The 25552-nt window shown below is 43.9% G+C and overlaps 2 protein-coding genes across 9 annotated transcripts in view; both read right to left on the bottom strand.

Moving 5' to 3' along the window:
* The window catches only part of LOC146305096 (phosphatidylinositol 4,5-bisphosphate 3-kinase catalytic subunit alpha isoform), a 22503-nt gene extending 11519 nt beyond the window's left edge, over nt 1-10984 (bottom strand). The window contains exons 1-11 of one of the 6 annotated variants that reach the window (XM_084711993.1): nt 10718-10983; nt 8011-8139; nt 7793-7896; nt 7534-7696; nt 7042-7251; nt 3954-4021; nt 3391-3519; nt 3024-3077; nt 2830-2939; nt 2585-2726; nt 961-1046 (exon numbers count right to left, since the gene is read on the bottom strand). In XM_084711993.1, coding sequence (XP_084568119.1) covers nt 961-1046; nt 2585-2726; nt 2830-2939; nt 3024-3077; nt 3391-3519; nt 3954-4021; nt 7042-7251; nt 7534-7696; nt 7793-7896; nt 8011-8095 — 1151 coding nt within the window. In that variant the 5' untranslated portion in view covers nt 8096-8139; nt 10718-10983. Of the gene's footprint in view, nt 1-960; nt 1047-2584; nt 2727-2829; nt 2940-3023; nt 3078-3390; nt 3520-3953; nt 4022-7041; nt 7252-7533; nt 7897-8010; nt 8140-10717 lie in introns of those variants that run through there. The other 5 variants (XM_084711992.1, XM_084711990.1, XM_084711991.1 and 2 more) reach the window with 5 other exon arrangements.
* Nucleotides 10985-14285: 3301 nt separating this feature from the next.
* On the bottom strand, nt 14286-24264 carry tsc22d4 (TSC22 domain family member 4). 3 transcript variants are annotated; one of them, XM_084712084.1, is made up of 6 exons: nt 23814-24264; nt 20469-20568; nt 18264-19031; nt 17683-17816; nt 15437-15488; nt 14286-14477 (listed from the first exon to the last, which is right to left on the bottom strand). In XM_084712084.1, the coding sequence occupies exons 3-6, from the start codon at nt 18927-18929 to the stop codon at nt 14328-14330; spliced, it is 1002 nt and encodes a 333-aa protein (XP_084568210.1). In that variant the 5' UTR covers nt 18930-19031; nt 20469-20568; nt 23814-24264; the 3' UTR covers nt 14286-14327. The 3 variants fall into 3 exon arrangements, with proteins under 3 accessions (XP_084568210.1, XP_084568208.1, XP_084568209.1); XM_084712082.1 differs by lacking the exon at nt 20469-20568; XM_084712083.1 differs by lacking the exons at nt 20469-20568; nt 23814-24264 and adding an exon at nt 20608-20781.
* Between the last annotated feature and the right edge of the window lie 1288 nt (nt 24265-25552).

The following is a 25552-nucleotide window of genomic DNA, read 5'->3' as shown; positions in this document are numbered from 1 at the left end:
TCATTACATACTAAAGTTCAGTATTTTGAAAAAAGCGTATATCAAGAAAGAATGAGGAAGAATTTCACTTTAAAACTTGAACAGTTAGTGTCTCAGTTCACAAACACTGACTGAGTGTTAGAAGAAAAGATGATGGATCACAGAGAGAAACATGATCCTGAAACACAATGACTGCAGATTTACTACAAACATTAAAGTTGATCACTTTGATCAGGAAATATCTTTGTTCTGGATTCAGATGAATATTGGTGGAAAATGATTTGCAAATCATTGAATTCTGTTTTTATTTACATTTTACAAAAGATCACAACTTTATTAGAATTGTAGTTTGTATACTGAGTGTGTGTGTGTGTGTGTGTGTGTGTGTGTGTGTGTGTGTGAGTGTGTGTGTGTGTGTGTGTGTGTGTGTGTGTGTGTGTGTGAGTGTGTGTGTGTGAGTGTGTGTGTGTGTGTGTGTGTGTGAGTGTGTGTGTGTGTGTGTGTGTGTGTGTGTGAGTGTGTGTGTGTGTGTGTGTGTGTGAGTGTGTGTGTGTGTGTGTGTGTGTGTGTGTGTGTGTGTGTGAGTGTGTGTGTGTGTGTGTGAGTGTGTGTGTGTGTGTGTGTGTGTGTGAGTGTGTGTGTGTGAGTGTGTGTGTGTGTGTGTGTGTGTGTGTGTGTGAGTGTGTGTGTGTGTGTGTGTGTGTGTGTGTGTGTGTGTGTGTGTGTGTGTGTGTGTGTGTGTGTGTAGGTGTGTGTGTGTGTGTGTGTGTGTGTGTGTGTGTGTGTGTGTGTGAGTGTGTGTGTGTGAGTGTGTGTGAGTGTGTGTGTGTGTGTGTGTGTGTGTGTGTGTGAGTGTGTCTGTGAGTGTGAGTGTGTGTGTGTGTGTGTGTGAGTGTGTGTGTGTGTGTGAGTGTGTGTGTGTGTGTGTGTGTGTGTGAGTGTGTGTGTGTGTGAGTGTGTGTGTGTGTGTGTGTGTGTTACCTGGGGTTGGAGCAGGGGACTCTCTGTGTGTTCACATTGTCACAAAGTGGCTCACCACCGTGATAAATACCTGTCCTCACATAGATCTACACACACACACACACACACACACACACACACACACACACACACACACACAGAATCACACATTTGAATCATTACACACTCATGTTAACACATCATGACATCATGACAGTCAGGTATCAGCTCTGTAAGAACTCTGGACTCCAAATAAAGACTCAATGATCGTGACAAATTTTAGATTCACACTCTGAAACCAGTTTATCATGCAAAAGTGTTTTGTCACAAAATATTAGAAACAGTTGTGAAACCTGATATATATTAAGATTATTTTTCTCCCATTGACCTTCACCAGCTAACCTCAATGATTTTTACATCTAAAACCTCAACCATCTCCTGGACCAGATCCCAACCAGACAACCAGCCTGTTTAAAGAGGTTTTACCTTTAATGAACATTTCTTTGTTTGACAGTTCATTAAAATACCTGTAATTAAACCCTTCTTTACTCTTTCTGTCTAATATCCTTGAGAAAGTCACCAATCAGTTGTGTGACTTTCTACAAAATAAAAGTCCATCTGATGATTTTCCTTCAGTATTTAGAGTCCATCATCTCACAGAAAGAGCTCAGCTTAAAGTTTGATGACTTTCTAACTGAATCTGACAGTGAACTTTGTTTCTGTACTCATCTTGATCTTAGTGCAGGATTCAGCAGGTTTGATCATGATTTCTTGTTACTGAGACTCAAAGATTTAACTGGCATGAAAGAAACCACACTGAACTGGTTTAGAGCTGCAACAATTAATTTAATAATTCATTATTAATCAATTATGAAATAAATCACCAGCTATTTTGATAATCAATTAATCTGTTTAAGTAACTCTTTAAGTAATAAAGTTTAAATTCTCTGATTCTAGCTTCTTAAATGTGAATATTTTCTGGTTTCTTTCTGGTTTCTGATGACGTCATCTTGGGCTTTAGGACACTGATCAACATTTTCTGACATTTTATGGAGCAAACAATTAATTGATTAATCAAGAAAATGATTGACAGATGAATTGATCATGAATATAATCGTTACATTAAATAACTGAGAAACAGGTCATGTGGAGAAAAGATGAACGAATGTTGATGATGAATCTTCTGTTCATATCAAAGTTAAGTCACAGAGTTCCACAGAGTTCCACAGAGTTCCACAGAGTTCCACAGAGTTCCACAAGGATCTGTACCTGAACCACTTCTGTTCACTTTATATATACTTCATTTATGAAATATTATTAAGAAACTCTACATAAATAATAAAGACAGACAGACAGAGAGACAGAGAGACAGACAGACAGACGAACAGAGAGACAGAAAAAAAGAGAGACGACAGACAGAGGACAGACAGACAGAGAGACAGACAGACAGAGAGACAGACAGACAGAGAGAGAGACAGACAGACAGAGAGACAGACAGACAGGCAGACAGACAGACGACAGACAGAGGACAGACAGACAGAGAGACAGACAGACAGAGAGAGAGACAGACAGACAGAGAGACAGACAGACAGGCAGACGGACAGACGACAGACAGACAGACAGACAGACAGACAGACAGACAGACCTTGTCGATGTCTCTGATGTTGACGTTGACATATGTGGCACAGAGCAGTCGGACCCTCAGCAGAGTGTTGAAGGCCCACAGAGAACGTGGAGGAGAACCGTCACCTCCTCCTGGACAGGGAGACGGCTGAGGAGTCCTACGACTGAAACACAAACAACAAACATCCTGTACCTGCTGACAGTACACCTGGACAAGCTCCTGATTGGCTGTGGTTCAGTGTCAGAGATGCTGATTGGCTGCTGTACCTGTATGAAGGTGTTACGAAGCCAGAGGCAGGAAGCTGAGAGTAGAGACTGTCTTTGGAGACCAGCATCAGGTGAGGAAGACGACCAACGATGATACAGGAGCGGATATACTGCAGACAGACAGGTGGAGACAGTGAGACAGGTGGAGACAGAGAGACAGGCTGTACAGAGGAACTCATCAGTGAAGTTTTTACCTTGTACTGACTGAGAGGATACTTCTCCAACAGGTACTCATCACAGCCACACACCTATAGAGACAGACAGGTAGACAGATAGACAGGTTTGTGTTTCTCTGTGCTGAATACAGCAGACAGGTTTACAGACATGTTCTGCTTCAACCACAGTCTTCAGCTCCTCTATGATCAACCAGCACAGATTCAGTTTAACAGAGAATTTATTAGACAGGTGAGAGACAGACAGGTGAGACAGACACTCAGACAGACAGGTGAGACAGAGAGACAGGTGTACCTTCAGGATGTACTGTCCCTGGTACTCCTGGACACAGACAGACAGGTGAGACAGACACTCAGACAGACAGGTGAGACAGACAGACAGGTGTACCTTCAGGATGTACTGTCCTTGGTACTCCTGGACACAGAGGCGGAGCTGTTGAGGTGACAGGTGCATCGAGCGGCTCTTCTTCCTGATGGACTCTGCTATCAGCTGCTCAGGTAAGCTGTCATGACTCACCTGTACACAGACACACAGTCTGACATCATGGACACTTGGACTGATGTTAGACAGAGGCCCTTTGTGGATGTTGATATTAACGTTCTTCTGATTTTACATAGTTAGACGTTGGTTGTGACAATAGAATAAAAACTGACCACCTCTGCCACATTTAAGCAACATTTTAAGGAACAAAGTCCGTTCTGTTAACATTCTTGATCCACTTCTGGAGAACATCTTGGTTCTCTAACTTCTAAAGGTTTTTCTATTTTACATTCAGTTTGAAGTTGAAGTTTGACTGTTGGAGCCAAACTGCACAGGTTCTTCAAAACCTCCTAGATACTGTTGTCAAAGTAACGTCTCATAAAAAGTAAAGATTAAAGTAGAAAACTGTAAAGTTCATATGACAGATTGTATTCAGTGTATCTGATCTTAACAAAGAAACATCGCTTCACCTTCAGAGTGTATTTCTGTTTGGAGTTCGACGGAGACACGATCACCCAGATGGTCACTATCAACCTGCCTGCAGAGAGACAGAGACAGGGAGACAGGGAGACAGGTACAGAGAGACAGGTTCAGAGACAGAGAGACAGGTACAGAGACAGAGACAGGTACAGAGACAGAGAGACAGGTTCAGAGAGAGAGAGACAGGTTCAGAGACAGAGAGACAGGTTCAGAGACAGAGAGACAGGTACAGAGACCGAGAGACAGGTTCAGAGACAGAGAGACAGGTACACAGACAGAGACAGGTACAGAGACAGAGAGACAGGTACAGAGACAGAGAGACAGGTTCAGAGACAGAGAGACAGGTACAGAGACAGAGACAGGTACAGAGACAGAGAGACAGGTTCAGAGACAGAGAGACAGGTTCACAGACAGAGAGACAGGTACAGAGACAGAGAGACAGGTTCAGAGACAGAGAGACAGGTTCAGAGTCAGAGAGACAGGTTCAGAGACAGAGAGACAGGTACAGAGAGACAGGTACAGAGACAGAAAGACCAATACAGAGACAGAGAGACAGGTACAGAGACAGAGAGACAGGTTCACAGACAGAGAGACAGGTACAGAGACAGAGAGACAGGTTCAGAGACAGAGAGACAGGTTCAGAGACAGAGAGACAGGTTCACAGACAGAGAGACAGGTACAGAGACAGAGAGACAGGTACAGAGACAGAGACAGGTACAGAGACAGAGAGACAGGTACAGAGACAGAGACAGGTACAGAGACAGAGAGACAGGTTCAGAGACAGAGAGACAGGTTCAGAGACAGAGAGACAGGTACAGAGACAGAGAGACAGGTTCACAGACAGAGAGACAGGTACAGAGACAGAGAGACAGGTACAGAGACAGAGACAGGTACAGAGACAGAGAGACAGGTACAGAGACAGAGACAGGTACAGAGACAGAGAGACAGGTTCACAGACAGAGAGACAGGTTCAGAGAGAGAGAGACAGGTTCAGAGACAGAGAGACAGGTTCAGAGACAGAGAGACAGGTTCACAGACAGAGAGACAGGTACAGAGACAGAGAGACAGGTACAGAGACAGAGACAGGTACAGAGACAGAGAGACAGGTACAGAGACAGAGACAGGTACAGAGACAGAGAGACAGGTTCAGAGAGAGAGAGACAGGTTCAGAGACAGAGAGACAGGTTCAGAGACAGAGAGACAGGTACAGAGACCGAGAGACAGGTTCAGAGACAGAGAGACAGGTACACAGACAGAGACAGGTACAGAGACAGAGAGACAGGTACAGAGACAGAGAGACAGGTTCAGAGACAGAGAGACAGGTACAGAGACAGAGACAGGTACAGAGACAGAGAGACAGGTTCAGAGACAGAGAGACAGGTTCACAGACAGAGAGACAGGTACAGAGACAGAGAGACAGGTTCAGAGACAGAGAGACAGGTTCAGAGTCAGAGAGACAGGTTCAGAGACAGAGAGACAGGTACAGAGAGACAGGTACAGAGACAGAAAGACCAATACAGAGACAGAGAGACAGGTACAGAGACAGAGAGACAGGTTCACAGACAGAGAGACAGGTACAGAGACAGAGAGACAGGTTCAGAGACAGAGAGACAGGTTCAGAGACAGAGAGACAGGTTCACAGACAGAGAGACAGGTACAGAGACAGAGAGACAGGTACAGAGACAGAGACAGGTACAGAGACAGAGAGACAGGTACAGAGACAGAGACAGGTACAGAGACAGAGAGACAGGTTCAGAGACAGAGAGACAGGTTCAGAGACAGAGAGACAGGTACAGAGACAGAGAGACAGGTTCACAGACAGAGAGACAGGTACAGAGACAGAGAGACAGGTACAGAGACAGAGACAGGTACAGAGACAGAGAGACAGGTACAGAGACAGAGACAGGTACAGAGACAGAGAGACAGGTTCACAGACAGAGAGACAGGTTCAGAGACAGAGAGACAGGTACAGAGACAGAAAGACCAATACAGAGACAGAGAGACAGATACAGATACAGAGACAGACAGACAGGTTCATAGACAGAGAGACAGGTACAGAGACAGAGACAGAGAGACAGGTACAGAGACAGAGAGACAGGTACAGAGACAGAGAGACAGGTTCAGAGACAGAGAGACAGGTACAGAGACAGAGAGACAGGTACAGAGACAGAGAGACAGGTACAGAGACAGAGAGACAGGTTCAGAGACAGAGAGACAGGTACAGAGACAGAGAGACAGGTAGCGCATTAGCTTACTTCAGTTTGATGTTTTATTTGCCCACAGATTCCCAGAATTCACTGAGGGTCTGGGGTTGATTAAACAGGTCTGCTGTCTGAGACCAGATCTGACCAGATCAATCCAACGCCGCTCGTTAATCAGAGGATCAGGATTAATGCTCTCTAGATGCCGATCATGAAAACCCTGAACGATGAATAAATACAGAACACACTGTCCAGGTTTGTTTAAGTTCTCGTGTTTAAGAACAACAAGACAGCGGCGGCGTCTTTATGCTACGATGCTAACTAGTTCATAAAATTAATAAACAGTCACTGCATCATTTTATCTTTTCAGTTGAACTCTAATCTAACCCTGTCTGGACCTGATAACCATCACTCATGTTGCTCTCAGCTGTTTGCTATGTTAGCGAGGTAGCTAACAGCTGTAGTTTGTCACTAGTAGAAGAGTGAAGCATCATTTTGATTGGCTCACATTTGTCCTGTTAAAGTTACTTCATTACACCGTTAATACAAACTCAACACTTCCTGTTTAAAGTCTTGTTTCATTTCAGTGGATCAGAACCTTTTTATTTGTTTTTAAGGCAGGAACACGGATCTATAACACCGCTGATAAACCAGGTTCTGATATGATTTATAGACCTTCAACAATCAGCATCTCTACCTGACCCTAAACTGGTCTGTCTGAGACCCTGAAGTCAGTCCTCTACTGTCAGACAGGGTCAGGGTCAGGGTTTAGGGGTTTAGGGGTTTAGGGGTTTAGAGGGGTTATGGTGACCTGACCTTAGGTCTACTGTCTGAGACCCTGAAGTCAGTCCCCCTGCTGGTCACACTGGGTCAGTACCTTTGTCCAGCTTGCTGTAGATGTGCTGTGGGAGTTGGGGGCTGGACTCCACGTTGGGGGGATAAACGTAGAGCGCCTGACTGTGAGCCCCTCCCCCCTCCCTCTCCTCCATGGCCTCTCTGCACACGCTCAGTATGGAGCGACGGAAGTCCTGAACCTCCGGGTCCTTCATCATCTCGAACTCACAGACTGGCATCCCGATGGCAAAGCCTGCACACAGGGACGTTTTTATTCTGAGTGTGACGGACGAGGGAGGACGGAACTGTGGGTGAAGATCAGAGCATGGAACTCTGGGAAACTGTTGAAGGTGGAGGGTGGAACCAGTAAGACCTGTTTGGTCTTGTATGTGAACCAGTTTAACCCTAACCCTATTTTGACGGTGGATGATGACATGTTGGTGACTGACCAATGGCTGTGCAGACCTGTGATGACAGGTGAGGTGACCGACCAATGGCTGTGCAGACCTGTGATGACAGGTGAGGTGGGTGTTACCTATCTCTCGGTTCAGGATCTTCTCCTCACGGTTGCCAAGCGGCTCGATGACCTTCAGGATTGGGTGAAACAGTCGGAGGTCGCACAGCCGCCTCGTCTCATCGTAAAACTCCTCCCTCTCTGCCTCCTGGGTCACGCCCACAAAGATGTAACACGACTCCTCCTGGCCAATCAGAGAGCAGAGATTACTACCACATGTAAGAGCGAGGGTCGAAGGTGGGACAGTGACGTACCTGCAGCAGGTGGGACAGTGACGTACCTGCAGCAGGTGGGACAGCGGGTACTTCCTGGCCTCAGTGAAGAGCTGCTGCTTGATGCTGATGAGAGGAGTTTCTCTGAGACACTCCAGACTCACCATCATCCCTGAAACACACGGACCAATCAGAGAACAGAACAGAACCAAACAGAACCAAACAGAACAGACAGTGATACACAGCAGAGTAGAATAGAATAGAATAGAATAGAACAAAGTGGTACCGTTGGGGAGGCAGCAGTCCACCAGGATGCGGGGGGGCATCAGGTGGAGCCCCCACAGTTCCCCTGACGACGGCCTGGGCGCCATGGCAGCCACCAATCACAAGCTGCCTCACCTCAGCGCTGGGCTACCTGGACGGACAGACAGACAGACAGACAGACAGACAGACAGACAGAGAGTCAGACAGACAGACAGACAGACGGAGAGTCAGACAGACAGACAGACAGACAGAGAGTCAGACAGGCAGGCAGACAGGCAGACAGACAGATAGACAGACAGACAGAGAGTCAGACAGACAGACAGACAGACAGAGAGTCAGACAGACAGACAGACAGACAGACAGACAGACAGGCAGACAGGCAGGCAGACAGATAGACAGACAGACAGACAGACAGGCAGACAGGCAGACAGACAGATAGACAGACAGACAGAGAGTCAGACAGACAGAGAGTCAGACAGACGGACAGACAGACAGACAGACAGACAGACAGGCAGACAGGCAGGCAGACAGGCAGACAGACAGATAGACAGACAGACAGAGAGTCAGACAGACAGACAGACAGACAGACAGAGAGTCAGACAGCTCTGATTGGTTCTGAAGTTGGTTCTGTTTGGCTCTGTGTTTGTGACACTTCATCAGAGAACACTGTGGACCAGCTGACGCGCTGTCGGACGCTTCACCAGAGCGCACCACGGAGCACGCCACGCCGCAGAGCACGCCACACCACAGAGCACGCCACACCGCAGAGCACGCCACACCGCAGAGCACGCCACGCCGCAGAGCACGCCACAGAGCGCACTGCAGAGTCTGACTTCCTCTGAGTGAACATCTGATGTTTTTACGTCACAGACGATGAAGAAAGACGTTAAAATGTGACTCTGACTCATTCAGGATTCTTGTTTTTTCAGATTTTTATACTGATTAGTTTTTTTTATCTTATCACCTCGTCACAGTCACTTCACTTTTATTCTCTCTTTATTTATTTAACTTAGTTTCTATATATTTTATATAGAATAACAGACGCCACCACAGACACGTGAAGAATTTAATTTTAATGACTTGTTTATTTCTGCATATAATAGAAAAGCTTTTAGTGAAAAATTAAAATCACAGTTTATGACATGGTCAATTCTGTTACACATTAAATATTATTTCTGTCAAAACAAAAGTTTTCACATTCTGTGTTTGACACGTTTAATGTTCCACATTTAATAAAAATAAACAATAAATATAATAAAACGTAGATTCATTGATTCTTCATGTTTCTTTGACTTTTTCTATATTAATTTTTTTTGTTTCTCTTTTAATGTGATTTTATTTATATTAGTTCATGTCTTCATTTCTTTGTTTGTTTTGTCTTAATATGACGTCCAGTTTTCTATTAATGTCTCTTCACTTCTGTCTCGTCCAACACATGATGTCTTCATGTCTTCATGGTGTCTTTGTGTTTTTTCACTGAAGCCGTCAAACAAAGAGCAGAAAGTAGGACACTGTGTGTGTGTGGTGTGTGTGTGTGTGTGTGTGTGTGTGTGTGTGTGTGTGTGGTGTGTGTGTGTGTGTGTGTGTGTGTGTGTGTCTGTGTGTGTGTGTGTGTGTGTGTGTGTGTGTGTGTGTGTGTGTGTGTGTGGTGTGTGTGTGTGTGTGTGTGTGTGTGTGGTGTGTGTGTGTGTGTGTGTGTGTGTGTGTGTCTGTGTGTGTGTGGTGTGTGTGTGTGTGTGTGTGTGTGTGTGTGTGTGGTGTGTGTGTCTGTGTGTGTGTGGTGTGTGTGTGTGTGTGTGTGTGTGTGTGGTGTGTGTGTGTGTGTGTGTGTGTGTGTGTGTGTGTCAGGAAACAGACTTCCTTCAGTTTTCTTCCTGTTGACCTGCTGATTTAAAGGAGCAGTCCGTCATGTTTTCACTCAGAGAAAACTCGACTTGTTTTTCATCATTATTCAAAAAGAGAAAATATAAACCATCATCAAACATCAAATAAAAAAGATTTAAGTTCCTGCAGGATGAGTCGGACTCAGCGCCCCCTACAGGCTGCAGACTCCACTACAGCAAAGTCACTGCTCACATATATTCTCTAATTATTCTCTACAGATTATATAAAAAGATTGTGTACATTTTCTATAAATATTCTCTAATAATTTTACAAATATTATAAATATTGCAGAAAACTGCAGCAGCAGTTCTGAATATTTGGAGGATAAAGTTGAACATTTAAGAGAAAACAAAGAAAAATTTAACAAAAGTTTTAATAGTTTGTAAATAATATAAAAATAATTGACGACAGGGAAACTGACATCACTCAGGTTGATTGACAGGTGATGTTCACTGATGATGTCACAGGATTGTTTACATGTTTGTAAACACAGCAGGTAAACAGGAAGGTGTCTGTAGATATAATCTATAGATATTTATTGATTTAAACATCACAGTGAAACTTTATCAGCAGATAAAACATAGTCATCATTTTATCAATAAATAATCGATCATTATGAACCCAGACTCATCTCCTCTCCTCCCTTGTTTCCTTCTCTCCTCCTCTTCTCTCCTCATGACCTCAGACTATGATATGGTTGCCATGACAACGGGAGTGGGAGCATCAGTGAGAGATGAAATCAAAGAAAGAAAGAAAGAAGTCGGACTCTTTGTTCTGAGTGTGTGTGTGTGTGTGTGTGTGTGTGTGTGTGTGTGTGTGTGTGTGTGTGTGTGTGTGTCACTCACCTGAGCTCGTGCCTGTCGGTCCAGCGGCGCGTGCCTCCGGTCATAGCGTCTGTCTGACCGCCTGTCTGTCTGTCTGTCTGTGTGTCTTTGTCTCCGGTCATGTATCAGCCGGTGGATCCATCAGTCTCCGCCCCGCTGACTCTCTGTTCAACACAAAGACAGAGGAGCGTTTAAACCCGCTCCTGTCCACACCGGAGACCTGTCTGTCTGTCTGTCTGTCTGACAGCCTGCCTGTCTGTCTGCCTGTCTGTCTGCCTGTCTGTCTGACAGCCTGTCTGTCTGTCGCTGTAGCTGGTATCAGCAGCAGAGTGAAGCTGCTGCTCGCCGGGAGCCGCAGAACAATGTGCTGGAAGAGGATGGGAGGAGGAGGAGGAGGAGGAGGAGGAGGAGGAGGAAGAGGAGGAGGAGGGGGAGGATGGGGGGAGGAGGATGGAGGGAGGGGAGGGGAGGGGGGGTGTTTAGGTGTCGGCTCATCCTCTTCCTCTCTTAAAGGGCCAGTAGACTCTCACAGAGCTGCTGCAGAGAGAGGAGGAGGAGACAGAGCTCTCACTCTGTGACGTAGATCAGATCCATCAGACCTCAACACCAGGACACCTTCATCCTTCCAGTCTCCCATGATCCATTTCGTGTTTTAGTAACTGTGTATGCTTTTATTTTGGTAGTTTTTTGCTTATGTTGAGGTAGTCTTTTATTTTGATTATTTTTTCTTTTGCTTCTCTTTTGGCTTTTCTTACATTTTGGTATTTTTCAGTTTGCATTTTGTTTTGTTTTGTTTTTTTGTTTTGTTTTTTGCTTTTATTTAGATAATTTTCCTTTTATTTTGGTGTTTGCTCTCAGTTTGGGTTTTTTGCTTTTATCTTCATATTTTTGCTTTCAATTTGATAATTTTGCTTTTATTTTGGTATTCTTCGATTTCTTCTGGCATTTCTGCTTTTATTTTGTTATTTTTCACATTTATTTTGATAATTTAGTTTGGCTTGTATCTTTGGTGTAGTTGCTTTTATTTTGGTATGTTTCACTTTTATTTCCATATTTTACCTTTATTTTTTATTTTATGTCTTTTTTCTGCTTTATTTTTGGTATTTGGTATCTGACAGCCAATCACAGAGCAGGGTTTTAAAAATACATACTGCTACACACACACACACACACACACACACACACACAGACACAGATAATCTTAATCTTGTTTTTGTTTTCCAGATTCTCTTTGTTTACCACCAGTGTGTGTGTGTGTGTGTGTGTGTGTGTGTAGGGGGCGGAGCTTGTTGGATTAAGTGTCGTCTCTCATGTGTTTGTTTGTCTCTCTATCGTTATCATCCATGCTGATGATCTGAGGAGTGGACCGGTTCTAAAGACTGTGGATCAGTTCTAAAGACTATGGATCAGTTCTAAGATGATGGCTAACTTTAACTTCACAGACTTGGGTCATAAATTTGACTGATTGGACTTCAGACTTGACAAAATCAAAAAGACTTGCATCTTGATTTGGACCAGTGACTCGTGACTCGATACCTTCCTCTGATGTCCAAAGATAAAAAAATATATCTTATTTATAAAGTTTGAATCATGAATCAAGTCAATACTTAATCCATCAGATCCACTTTGTCTGAACCAATCAGAGCAGAGAACCAAGATGTCATCATCATCATCATCAGATCATCATCATCATCATCATCATCATCATCATCATCATCATCATCATCATCAGTCCCTCCATCACAAACAGACACCATCAGTCAGCTCTGTCGTTATTAATCAATTTATTAGAATCTACTCTTCATCATCATCATCATCATGCAGCTGATACAAACAGGCCTGTTGTCATGGTTACCAGGTTCCTCATTAGTTTCATTATCAGCTGTTAGACTGGTCACCATGACGACAGAGGAGTGAGGAGTGTGTTCTCGGTGCAGGGATCTGTTCTACCAAGCAGGTTCAACAGATCCAGGATTTCTGCAGCTGATCTGGATTCACTGAACCTGAAGGAGACGACGGAGACTCGGCGATCACGAGTCAACGAGTCACGAGTTTAAAGCATCTGTCCAATCACAGCATAGATAAGATCACTGTCAGCAGAGCAGCGTGTTTCATTCAAATACTGAATCAGAAGATGAAGATGGAGACGAACAGAAAGAGTCCTGCAGCTGAAAGACGACTGAGTCAATAATAATCAGAATAATTCATTTATAACAACACAGAGACACTTTATAACTCATTAAATACACAACACATGACGTTAATGACACATTAAAGGAAGTTAAAGGTGTAAACTCACTGATGACATCATCAGATCTGATTATAATTATATCTGTGTTTTTAATTAAAGTGTTGTTAGAGTTAAGTGTCTTCTCATGATGTGTGAGACACGTTTACTCTTTCAAACTGACCGGAGAGAAAAATATATCATTTCATTTCATTAACTGATCATCTGTGTGTCATGTGATCTGCAGACTGATCAGATGTATTGATATGTTTAGAATAACGCAGCAGTCGATCAGAGTGAAGAATCAGACCTGCTGAAAATAAAAAAGAAATATAAAATCATCATTCAAACTGTGGCGTGTTTTTAATGTCAACAGGAGGATAAACTCACAAAACTCAGTACAGTGACCTGATTGATCAGGAGCGTGATCGGTGTTCAGCATCAGTTACCATGGCAACGTACCTCAGTAACAAGTGAACAACCAAAAACCTGAACGTTTCCTCAATAACAACAAACCAGAACCCTGCTGTGAGTCTCGTCTGTGTGTTGTTCATCTGTTGTGTGTATGTTGTGTGTGTGTTATGTGTGTGTTATGTGTGTGTTGTGTGTGTGTTGTGTGTGTGTTGTGTGTGTGTTATGTGTGTGTTATGTGTGTGTTATGTGTGTGTTATGTGTTGTGTAAATGTTGTGTGAGTGTGTTGTGTGTGTGTTGTGTGTGTGTTATGTGTGTGTTATGTGTGTGTTATGTGTTGTGTAAATGTTGTGTGAGTGTGTTGTGTGTGTGTTATGTGTGTGTTGTGTGTGTGTTATGTGTTGTGTAAATGTTGTGTGAGTGTGTTGTGTGTGTGTTGTGTGTGTGTTATGTGTGTGTTGTGTGTGTGTTATGTGTGTGTTGTGTGTGTGTTATGTGTTGTGTAAATGTTGTGTGAGTGTGTTGTGTGAGTGTGTTGTGTGTGTGTTGTGTGTGTGTTGTGTGTGTGTTATGTGTGTGTTGTGTGTGTGTTGTGTGTGTGTTATGTGTGTGTTATGTGTTGTGTAAATGTTGTGTGAGTGTGTTGTGTGTGTGTTATGTGTGTGTTATGTGTGTGTTGTGTGTGTGTTATGTGTTGTGTAAATGTTGTGTGAGTGTGTTGTGTGTGTGTTATGTGTGTGTTGTGTGTGTGTTGTGTGTGTGTTGTGTGTGTGTTATGTGTGTGTTATGTGTGTGTTGTGTGTGTGTTGTGTGTGTGTTATGTGTGTTGTGTGTATGTTGTGTGTGTGTTATGTGTTGTGTAAATGTTGTGTGAGTGTTGTGTGTGTGTTGTGTGTGTGTTATGTGTTGTGTAAATGTTGTGTGTGTATGTTGTGTGTGTGTTATGTGTTGTGTAAATGTTGTGTGAGTGTTGTGTGTGTGTTGTGTGTGTGTTATGTGTTGTGTAAATGTTGTGTGAGTGTTCTCAGGAGGTGGTTCTCTCTCTCCAGCTGTTGGTTCTTGTCTTGCAGCTCTCTGATTTGTTCCCTCAGAAGCTCCACCTCCTCTCTGACCGCCAGCATCAGGTGACTCTTTACCAGGTCCTAGACACACACACACACACACACACACACACACACACACACACACACACACACACATACACACACACACACACACACACACACACACAGGTCAGTGTGTGAACAAAGATCCTGTAGAGTGAAGATGCTCTGCTCTGATTCAGCCAGCAGAGGGCGCAGTCACAGCAGAACAGAACTGACTGATAATTTCATGATCATAAATATTAATGATCATTTCAGTATCAATAAATACTGATAAGGACATTTATTCATATTCACATATCAATAATTACAAAGAGCTGCACGATTAAACAAAAACATTAAAATGAAAATAGAAACTGAAGAGTAAAAACCACCAGGAGAAACAGAGGAGACTTTACTTTAAAACAAACCAGTTATGAATTTTAATGGCTCAGAGTTTGAGATTTTAAAATATTTGTTAGTTTAGTTTACTTTAGTTTGTTGTCATTTGTTTTTGTTTGTTTTTATTATATGTTATTGTTTGGTGTTTATTTGTTTTTTATTGATTTTATGAACTAGTTGTTTTGAAACATGTCTTTCCTGTTTTGGGCTTCATCTTTCCAAGAAAACCACTAAACATACAAAGAAAAACACATAAAGTTATTGTTACGATCAAAGTTATTATTATTATTAGAAATGTGTTTCAGACTTCTGTATAATAAAACTGTGATTATTCAACAGTTTAAACATCATCATATTCACTGACATCATGATGTGTCATAAAATATTAAATTAAGTTATCAACAAAAACAAACAGCTGCTCAGTTTCTCCTCATGACTTTTATCATTTTATATTCAAGAAACAGTAGAGTCACATTAAACTACAGCAGAGTCACATTAAACTACAGTAGAGTCACATTAAACTACAGTAGAGTCACATTAAACTACAGTAGAGTCACATTAAACTACAGTAAAGTCACATTAAACTACAGTAGAGTCACAGTAGAAATCCATCTCACCATGGCCTGCTCAATTTTGTTGTCGATGGCGATCAGACTGTTGCTGGAACTACTGTAAGACAGACAGAGAGACAGACAGCTGAGCAGACAGACAGGTCATCTGTTTTAATTACAACATCTGCTTTTATTTTGAAAAGGTCAGCTGTGTCCACTCCTGACACTGATGTCCATCGACCAGGACACGTCTGGACACACTGGACAACCAGACACTCCGATGGTGGGAGATGTTACTGTGAGTTAGACTGGGTTAGGTTAGATTAAGGTTAGATAAAGGTTAGATAAAGCTTAGATTAAGGTTAGATTAAGGTTAGATAAAGGTTAGATAAAGGTTAGGTTAAGGTTAGGTTAAGGTTAGGTAAAGTGTCGAGGTTTTGTCCTGGTTGTGATTTTTCTCGTGTCACAGCTGAACAGTCACTAAAATATATTTCTGAAAATATTTTGAAACACTCAGTGTGGGAACAGAATATTGATCCATATGATCAATACTGTCTAGTTTGACAGTTTGATGAGGACAACAAACCTTTAAAACCTTTATCTGCCCAGCTGATAAAAGAACCAGGACTAAACACTTCAGGTGAGATAATTTTACTACAAACCTGCAATGAACCTATGACAAACTTTAAAACAACCAACAACAAACTTAGAACAAACCTTTGACAAAAATACAACAAACATTATAAAAAGCTCTGACAAACTTACAGCAGACGAGACTTTATATAATTTATGACACAGTTCAAACATGATCAAAAGTTGATTTGTCCACCAGAAGTGGGAGGGACTTCACTGCTCTATGGTCACACCTGCAGAAGCCCCGCCCCTCCATCTGGTTGCCTTGGTTACCTGTGGCAGAAGAGGAGCAGCGACATCAAGGTGGCTTCAGAGCCCCGCCCACTGGGTGGAGGTCTAACAGGGACTGACCAATGAGGGTGAGGGGCAGCAGGGAGCAGGGGATTCTGGGACAGGGCCGGGGGCGGAGCTGATGGGGTCATGTGACGGGAGGAGGGCGGGATCAGTGGCCTCTGACTCATTGGCCAGGACTCCCTGACCCCTGACACGTGAACTTTGACCTTTCTACGATCCCGTAACACAACAGGTGTCTCTGGTTGCTTAGCAACAAGCTGCAGAGTCCTGAGGGGGAGGGGTGGGGTCGACGGGGGGCGCCTCTGAGGACGAGGACAGGGGGCGGGGTCAGAGACGGGAGAGGACGACCGCTGTCGCCCCGAGATCGTTTTCTTTACATTGCCCAACATCTCCAACCAATCACAGGCCTCCGTCACACATGACCATCCAATCAGAGCTCAGCTACAGACTGCAGGAACCTGAGGACCAATCACAGTTCAGATCAATACAGAGATGATTCACAAGCCGTCCAATCAAAGAGACCAATCCACTGTCCCTGATAATGTCCAGACTGCTGTCCCTCGTTAACGTCTCTCAGTCAGGTCCAGACTCTTCAGTGTCCCTCATGAACAGCTGACGTCCCTCGTTAAGGTCTGATGTCCCTCGTTAAGGTCTGATGTCTCTCATTAATGTCCAGACTCCTCGTTGTCCTTCATTAATGTCCACTGTCCCTTGTTGATGTCTCTCATTAGAGTCCAGACCTGTTGTCTTTGTTCCATACCGTCTCTGCACTTCAGATGAAAACTAAACTCTTTCTCTTGCAGGCTGTTTGTGATTGGCTGGTTCTCTGTGAAGTCACAGGTCTTTATTGAAGACCCTGGACAGTTTCGTCCAATCAGCAGCAGCAGCAGCAGCAGGTGTCTCACAGCGTCCAGATGTTGACTTCAAACTAAAACTAAACTAAACCAGAGAGACATCAGCCCTCTCTGTCTCTCTCTCTGTCTCCCACACACGCTCATAAACTCTGATCTCTGATTGGCTGCTGTCTCATTCCAGCTCCCGCCCACTCACTGTCACAGCCAATAGAAAGACACCAGTGGAATTCTGCCCCCGCCCACTCAGAGGCAGTCAGAACAGAGGTTCATTCATTCGTCCAGAGATTTAAACCTCAGACTGAAGGTGGTGAACATGTGACGTTATTGATCCAGTCAAATATTTATCAATACATCAGATAATAATAATAAAATATTACAGACAGTTTTATTAACAAAGGTGGAGGAAACGTGTCGTTCTGCTCGTCAGCTGTCAAAATAAATAATGTTACACAAAAGATGGAAATAATAAAACACACACACACACACACACACACACACACACACACACACAGGTGAATAACAGAGAGCTACCTGGCGTCCCCCGGCAGGTTGAAGATGGTTTGATCCAGACTGAAGGCTGCTGGAGTCTGAATGGGGGTCAGAGTGGGATGGTACGGTCCAGCAGGGGGGGAGCTGGGCTGAGAGTGAGACAGCCTGAGGACAGACTGACAGAGAGACAGACAGGTGAGTGAGACAGGTGAGGAGGTGAGAACCAGTGTTCATTTTGACCGAAAATTTAAGTTTAGATTTATTAAATATAATCACATTTTAGTAGAACCCTGGAGTGTGTTCTAGATAAACCCTTGGAATTTAAAAATGTTCTCGGTAGAACCCTGAGTGTGTTCTAGATAAACCCTTTGGAATATATTACATATATATATATATTGGCCATGTTAGTGGAAAAGGCCTGACTCTCTGAAAGGGTTTCAATTGGAACTTTTATAGAAAGGTTCTACCAGGAACTAAAAAGGGTTCTCCTATGGAGACAAGCTGAAGAACCCTTTATGGTTCTAGTTATCATCTTTATTTCTAAGCATGTAGATCAGACACACACACCTTAAACTCGTTAGACTCGGTTCTTCCAATAGAATTGTGTGTTTGTGTGTTTGTACCCGTCCTGCGGCGTCCACGTCCAATCGTAGAGGAGGAGGGACGTTTCGTGGGCGGGGCGATGGAGGTGGAGGGGTGGAGTCAAAACCCTGTACTCCCATTGGCTCCTTGCGGTCCAGGAGCCGGATGTTAATTGGTTCTTGGTGCGTCGGGGAGGGTGGCCCACTTCGTAGTACAAGTCCCGCCCCCTCCCTGCCTCTGATTGGCTGAGCCAGCAGGTGGGCGGTGTCCTGAGAATGAACTCCACCTCTGTCCACGTCTCGGCCAATCATCTCCAGGGACTCCAGTGAGTGGGCGTGTCTCATGGTGTCCATCACCCGTCTGAACCCCGCCCCTTCCTGTCGCTCTGTAAAGTCCATGCACGTCCATCGCCCACGGCGATACGGCTCGCCCCGCCCACCACTGCCAGCCCCGCCCACTGCCAACCTCACCACCCGGAACCTGGAGGAACACCCCGCCCCCTGCCCTGAGGCATCATGGGAGATGTATTTCCTCTTCAGAGAGGGTGTGGTCGGCTGGGAGGAGCTTCCCTGTGAGGTGCAGGAGGAAGCTTCTGATTGGAGGACTGACAGGACCAAGCTGGGAGCTGATTGGCCAGCTGGAGTTTGGTTGAAGTCTGAGGTCACGCTGGTGATCTGGAAGCCACTCCTCTTTTTACCACCACTCATCCTGACACACACACACACATACACACACACACACGCACGCACGCACGCACACACACACACACACACACACACACACACACACACACACACTCTACGGACTCACTGAAACACACAGAGAGAAAACAGATCAGTGTGTTAATGTGACAAAATCAAAACAAAAGCCAAATCAATAAATCAATTAATCAAACTTGGTGTTAAACATAATCAAATATTGAATTATTGACATTATTGAACATTTTTTTCTGTTTGTTTTCTAATGTTTTGTAAAAAACTGAAAAGTTATTTACATCATCATGTTTGTATTATTCTCTGTTTCAGGCTAATATTTAAACACATGACATCACATCATCACCGCGTGTCATAACATATTAATCTATATTTTATTTTACATGCTGTTAATCCTTCACATCTCTAATGTGAAGGTACCTTGTGCAAAATATTGTGTATTTATATTTTTAAATCATTTTTTGTGCAATAACTATTTTTGAAACTGTAAATCATCATGTGAAATGTTTTTTTTCTGTGCAATATTTACATTATTTTTTCTCTTAATTATAACGCTACACACCATGTGTGTATTACGAGATGTGTACAATAATCCTGCTCAGGTATCCATATATCTGTAGAAGTGAACGGTGTATATAACGTGTATCTGTAAAATGACATCTGAAGATCAATTAATATAATTCAAACAAAAAATAACGAGGCAGGAAACCCTCCTGGACGCCTCCACCTGAGTCCACCAGCTGGGAAACAGCTGGAGGAACATCTGTCCACCAGTAACTCCTGACTGAACACGCCAACCAGCTCCAAGTCCTCGAGTCGACGCCACTCGACTGTCGTTACAGGTCCTCAACTGATAGCTAATGTTAGCAAAACACAAGCTGACAAGCTACGTAATCTACATCAACCATTAGTTAATTAGTCAGCTAGCTCAATGCTAACATTAGCTAGTCTCACGTCTCATATCCAGACGTCTCTCCACAGCGTTCTGCCTCCACACATACAATCTACTTTAGAGTAAAAAACTCCCCCCAATTACAATCATCTTGGGCGGAGCTAAGTCCAGGATGTATAACGGTGCTGCTGCAAAATAGTGTTGAGGGGGAACTTTGTTTTGGTGGAACAGTTGCATGTTGGGAGGCGAGCTCTGGTATTAAAACGACTACATCACAGCAAAAGAAAAGTTAACAGCTGTTAGCTTGTTTTATGTTTGTACCGTTAGCATTAGTGCTAATGAACTGTTTTCAGTGTGCAGGTTGCAGCTCTGACGTTGTTCCTGTTTCCTGTTTCCTCTGAAAACATACAGCAGCCAATGACAAGACTGATACCAGCAGTGTGCCTCCAGTGAGTCGGACTAAACATTAGCTAACTGGACATGTGACTCGTCTCTAACAGGTCCTCCTCCAACATGTTTGAACCATCTTCAACATGAGGACGAGTCTGACCTGAACCTGAACCTGAGCCAGGTGTAGACCAGGTGTAGACCAGGTGTAGACCAGGTTCAGGTTGAGGCTGAGGTCAGGAGGTGAGGTTTACCTGCTGGTGTCCTCCGTCCTCAGACGTGTCTCAGTGTGAGTACAGAACCAGGTTCATGTCCCTGAAACAGAGACTCTTCAGTCCGTCTGCAGACGTTCAGCTGAAGGTAAATACAGAGTGTAAAGTTAAACTGTCTCACCACACATCCTGTCTGTCTCTCTGTCTGTCTGTTGTCCTGGTCAGTGTGTCTGTCGGCCCGCAGTGTTCGTCTCACACTCACTTTCTTCTTCTGTGTTTCCTGTTTCCTCTGACTCACTCTGTTCTCTGCTGCTGCTTGCTTCAGTCTGCTGCCTGTTGCACAACCTGGATTAACATGTGTGTGTGTGTGTGTGTGTGTGTGTGTCACTGCGTGTGTGTGTGTGTGTGTATGTGTGTGTGTGTGTGTGTATGTGTGTGTGTGTGTGTGTCACTGTGTGTGTGTGCGTGTGTGTGTGTGTGTGTGTGTGTGTGTGTGTGTGTGTGTGTGTGTGTGTGTGTATGTGTGTGTGTGTGTGTGTCACTGTGTGTGTCACTGTGTGTGTGTGTGTGTGTGTCACTGTGTGTGTCACTGTGTGTGTGTCACTGTGTGTGTGTGTGTGTGTGTGTGTGTGTGTGTGTCACTGTGTGTGTGTGTGTGTGTCACTGTGTGTGTCACTGTGTGTGTGTGTGTGTGTGTGTGTGTGTGTGTGTCACTGTGTGTGTGTGTGTGTGTCACTGTGTGTGTGTGTGTGTGTGTGTGTGTGTGTGTGTGTGTGTGTGTGTTCAGTTCAGGTTCTGCAGGATTTCAACTGTTGAAACCACAATCACACATGAGTCAGTCTGTACATTTACTTTATACCAACTTGTACTCTGAGTATTTGTACTCTCTGTTGTACTTTGAGTACCTCCATGTCGAGTTTCTTCTTCTTCTGCACACATCAGACTGAAGTATTTGTACTTCAGCTGCAGATTGACATTTTTCACATATTTCATGCTGCTTAGTGTGTGTGTGTGTGTGTGTGTGTGTGTGTGTGTGTGTGTGTGTGTGTTACTCGAGCTCTGATTGGACAGTTTGATGAAGTGTCTGCGTGCTGATTGGCTCCATGGTAACTGAACCACAGCTGATGTAAATCTTGGTTCTTCCTTCTTACAGTGAGTTCTTTGTAGAAACACTTGAACATTCAGAGTTCTATCATAGTCTATAATCAATCAAACTGATCGTTTGGTTCATCAATTCTTCCATCAACATGTTGTCAGTGTCTCTGTGTCTGTGCTGTCTGTACTGCAGTATCAGCTGATGACAGACAGGATGACAGCACGTATGGACGTCTTCTGTCTGTCCTCTGATCTCAGTTCCTAACAACATGTTTTTGTCTCATGTGAGGACAGGACACGTCCTCAGCTGTCACCTGTCTCCTCTCTCCTGTCACCTCTCTCCTGTCTCCTGTCTCCTGTCACCTCTCTCCTGTCTCCTGTCTCCTGTCTCCTGTCACCTCTCTCCTGTCACCTGTCTCCTGTCACCTGTCACCTCTCTCCTCTCTCCTGTCACCTCTCTCCTGTCACCTGTCTCCTGTCTCCTGTCACCTCTCTCCTGTCTCCTGTCACCTCTCTCCTGTCACCTCTCTCCTGTCACCTGTCACCTGTCACCTGTCACCTGTCTCCTGTCACCTGTCTCCTGTCTCCTGTCTCCTGTCACCTCTCTCCTGTCTCCTGTCTCCTGTCACCTCTCTCCTGTCTCCTGTCTCCTGTCTCCTGTCACCTCTCTCCTGTCTCCTGTCTCCTGTCTCCTGTCACCTCTCTCCTGTCTCCTGTCACCTGTCTCCTGTCTCCTGTCACCTCTCTCCTGTCTCCTGTCTCCTGTCTCCTGTACAGGTTCATGTTAAACACCTGCTCAGTGTGAGTCAGTGTTCAGGTCTCATCTTGGCTGCACCTGTTTGTCTGTCAAATCAAACATTTCACTAAATTTCAAAAGTTAATTTTAAGTGAAATCATTAAATCTGGTTCTTGTTGTTGGTTTTGTTCTTTCATCGCTGCAGTTTATCTTCAAATCTGATCTCAGTCTTTTGCTTTGAACGACGTCTAAGTATCTAAAGTATCTTTAAATATTACAGCAGTAATGTGATTACTTTTATCTGAGATACTGAGGGTTGATATTATATTGTTGTTATATTTCTGTGCTTCAACAACAGAACTGAGAAAATGTAGATTTAAAATAATTTATATGATTGTGTTTAAATTAGAAGTCAGTGAGCAGCAGCATGAACAGAGTGACTCAATACTGTTTTTATTTGAGTAAATGTATTTTCTTTCTGACTGATTCTTCTTCTTCTTCAGTTCTGACACAACGTTTTCTTTTAATAAATTACTTTTACAGCTCGTTCACATTTTACTCATCAGTTACATAAGAAGTTCTGTTGTTCTCAAACCCAGTCAGTGCAAATGTTGGACATGTGGTCTCAGCTCGCTGTGTGTGCAGAAAGAGACAGAGGTCAGGAGGACCAGGACCAGGACCAGGACCAGGTCCAGGTCCAGGAGACAGTCAGGGAAGTTACCATTCAAGACAGACAGAGAACAGTTCAGGTAGAAACAGGATGGATTCTGTTTTTATAATGAGACGAGACTGTGATCTGCAACAGAACTGAGACTGAATGTTGTGGGAATCAATGGTGAGGACATGAGGACGAACTGGTGAGGACATGAGGACGAGCTGGTGAGGACAAGAGGACGAACTGGTGAGGACATGAGGACGAACTGCTGAGGACATGAGGACAAACTGGTGAGGACATGAGGATGAGCTGGTGAGGACATGAGGACAAACTGGTGAGGACATGAGGACGAGCTGGTGAGGACATGAAGACAAACTGGTGAGGACATGAGGACGAACTGGTGAGGACATGAGGACAAACTGGTGAGGACATGAGGACGAGCTGGTGAGGACATGAAGACAAACTGGTGAGGACATGAGGACAAACTGGTGAGGACAAGAGGACGAGCTGGTGAGGACAAGAGGACGAGCTGGTGAGGACATGAGGACGAGCTGGTGAGGACAGGCAGGGACTAGACTATCAGACTACACTTTTAGAGAAAGGGACGAGGGTGGGGAGGATTTTTTGTTTGTTTGTTTGTTTGTTGTTGTTGTTGTTGTTATCAGTTCATGTCTTGAGTCATTCAGTCCATCAGTGAGCAGAAATGAAAAGTCTGGATGCAAACTGACTAATTTACTGATTTACTGACAGTGGAGACAGAAAATAAAGACAGACAGTAGAGACAGTAGAAAAAGTCAGTAGAGACAGACAGTAGGTGAGACAGTAGAAACAGCTGATTACAAACACACTTTATAAACAACAAACTCTCTGAGTGACGTCATGGTTGTAAACAAACACTCACGTTCACGCGCACTGAGCTGAGGCGCGCTCCCGACACTCCTGTTCACACAATGGATCCATTCTGGACAGCTGCGGACGGAGCATGCGCAGTACAGCCTGAGAGAGTTCACTGAGCACAGAGAAAGTTTTCATCTTCACTCTTCTTCTACGGATTTAACTCTTCTTCTACGGATTCTGCGGAGTTTCTTCTTCTTCTTTAGTCCAACACAGAGCGGAGGGTCGTCTCTTCTTCTTCTTCTCCTCCTGTAAACAAACTCTCCTCCTCTTCCTCTTCCTCTTCCTCTTCCTCTCTGTCTGTTTCTGTGCCGCGTCTCTAAACATCAGCAACCAATGAACGCGCAGTAAACACCGTCCTCCTCTTCATCATCATCTTCATCATGTCTGTGCTCGCTGATCTCTCTCTCTCTCTCTCTCTCTCTCTCTCTCTCTCTCTCTCTCTCTCTCTCTCTCTCTCTCTCTGTGTAGTAAAACTGACGGGACTGCGCGTTCACGAGTCGAGAGTGACAGAAGCGCGTGCACGAGTGAGTGGGAGGAGTCTGTTGTGACTGTTAAAGTTTGATCAGATTGAAGGTGAGCTGACAGTCTGAATGTTAACATAATCAATAATCAATAACAGATTATCAGTTCTACTCAGACATGTCTGATCAATCTGATGTTATTGATTATCAACAGAATCAATAATCAATAACATTACAGTAAGAGTTCTTGATCATTTTAAGGTTTAATTAATGTCTCTTGTTGTGGAAGATAAATTCTCACAGAATTAACAGACTAATGAAGAGTAGGGGAGACCTGGGGCCATCATAACAGGGGCAGTTGTAACTTAATTTCTCCAGTGAGAAACAAGCTGGAGTGATGACACTGGCTCTGCACATGCTCAGTAGGGTTCTGTCTCTGTGTGTAGAACCACAGCAGGATCGTAGAACCTGGTTCTGAGGTGAGAAAGTGACTTTTTGTTTTTCTGCTGAAGTTTAGATGAAAAATTTAAAACTCACTGATCAGTTTGAGCTCCAATTTATTGAATAACATTAAAATTAACATCATCAAATAATATTGATAATATTGCTGTTGCTAGGCAGCATAAAGCTGTTGCTAGGCAGCAAAGGAGATTTTATGACATGTTCCTCATGAGCACCTTGTCTGTTTGTTTACATTAAACTCAATTTAAAGAATTAAAATCCAGTTACCACAAGAACAGTTCTCTAGTGTTCTAAAAAAAACAGAACCAGACATTTGTTAAGATGTCTGACACGTAACAGAACCTGAATGATAAACGAAAAATCTGATACTTTAAGCAGTAATCTGATTACTTTAAGGTTTGTGGTAAAATAAACGATGAGTTCCGCGTTACAACTGACCCCACCAAAGGAGCAGCGCTCTGTAACACCCTTAGAAATAAGGTTTTTTTCTTGAGGTCTGAGGTTCTACCCAGATCCATCTGTGCCTTAAGAACCTTTTTTATGAAGACAGGGGCTGTCAAGAGTTCTTCATGAAACTGAAGGTTCCATTAAGAACCTTTTTGAAAGAAAGTTCTTCAAGGACTGTTCAGATCTTTGAAGAACTCGTTCATCAAGTGTTGGGTGGGTTCTAGATAAAACCTTTGGAATATTTAAGTTACACCCCTGAATGGGTTCTAGGTAAACACTTCAGTCACGCCGTTACAGCATCACCTCCATCACCTTCATCATCTTCATCATCTTCATCACCTCCATCACCTTCATCACCTTCATCATCTTCATC

The sequence above is a fragment of the Lutjanus erythropterus genome, chromosome 23 (genome assembly GCF_056507025.1).
Source record: "Lutjanus erythropterus isolate fLutEry1 chromosome 23, fLutEry1.hap2, whole genome shotgun sequence".
In the NCBI taxonomy this organism is placed as follows: Eukaryota; Metazoa; Chordata; class Actinopteri; order Lutjaniformes; family Lutjanidae; genus Lutjanus; species Lutjanus erythropterus.
Note: the sequence above shows the minus strand (reverse complement) of the source record. Positions and strands in the feature narration are given on the sequence as shown.

Excerpts from the sequence above, each read along its gene's own strand:
- tsc22d4 (XM_084712084.1), bottom strand. The coding sequence starts at position 18,929 with ATGAGTGGTGGTAAAAAGAGGAGTGGCTTCCAGATCACCAGCGTGACC. Across the intron at positions 17,817-18,263 it reads ACGTGGACGCCGCAGGACGG|TCTGTCCTCAGGCTGTCTCA; the intron begins GTACAAACACAC and ends TCTCTCTGTCAG. Across the intron at positions 14,478-15,436 it reads ACAAAATTGAGCAGGCCATG|GACCTGGTAAAGAGTCACCT; the intron begins GTGAGATGGATT and ends GTGTGTGTCTAG.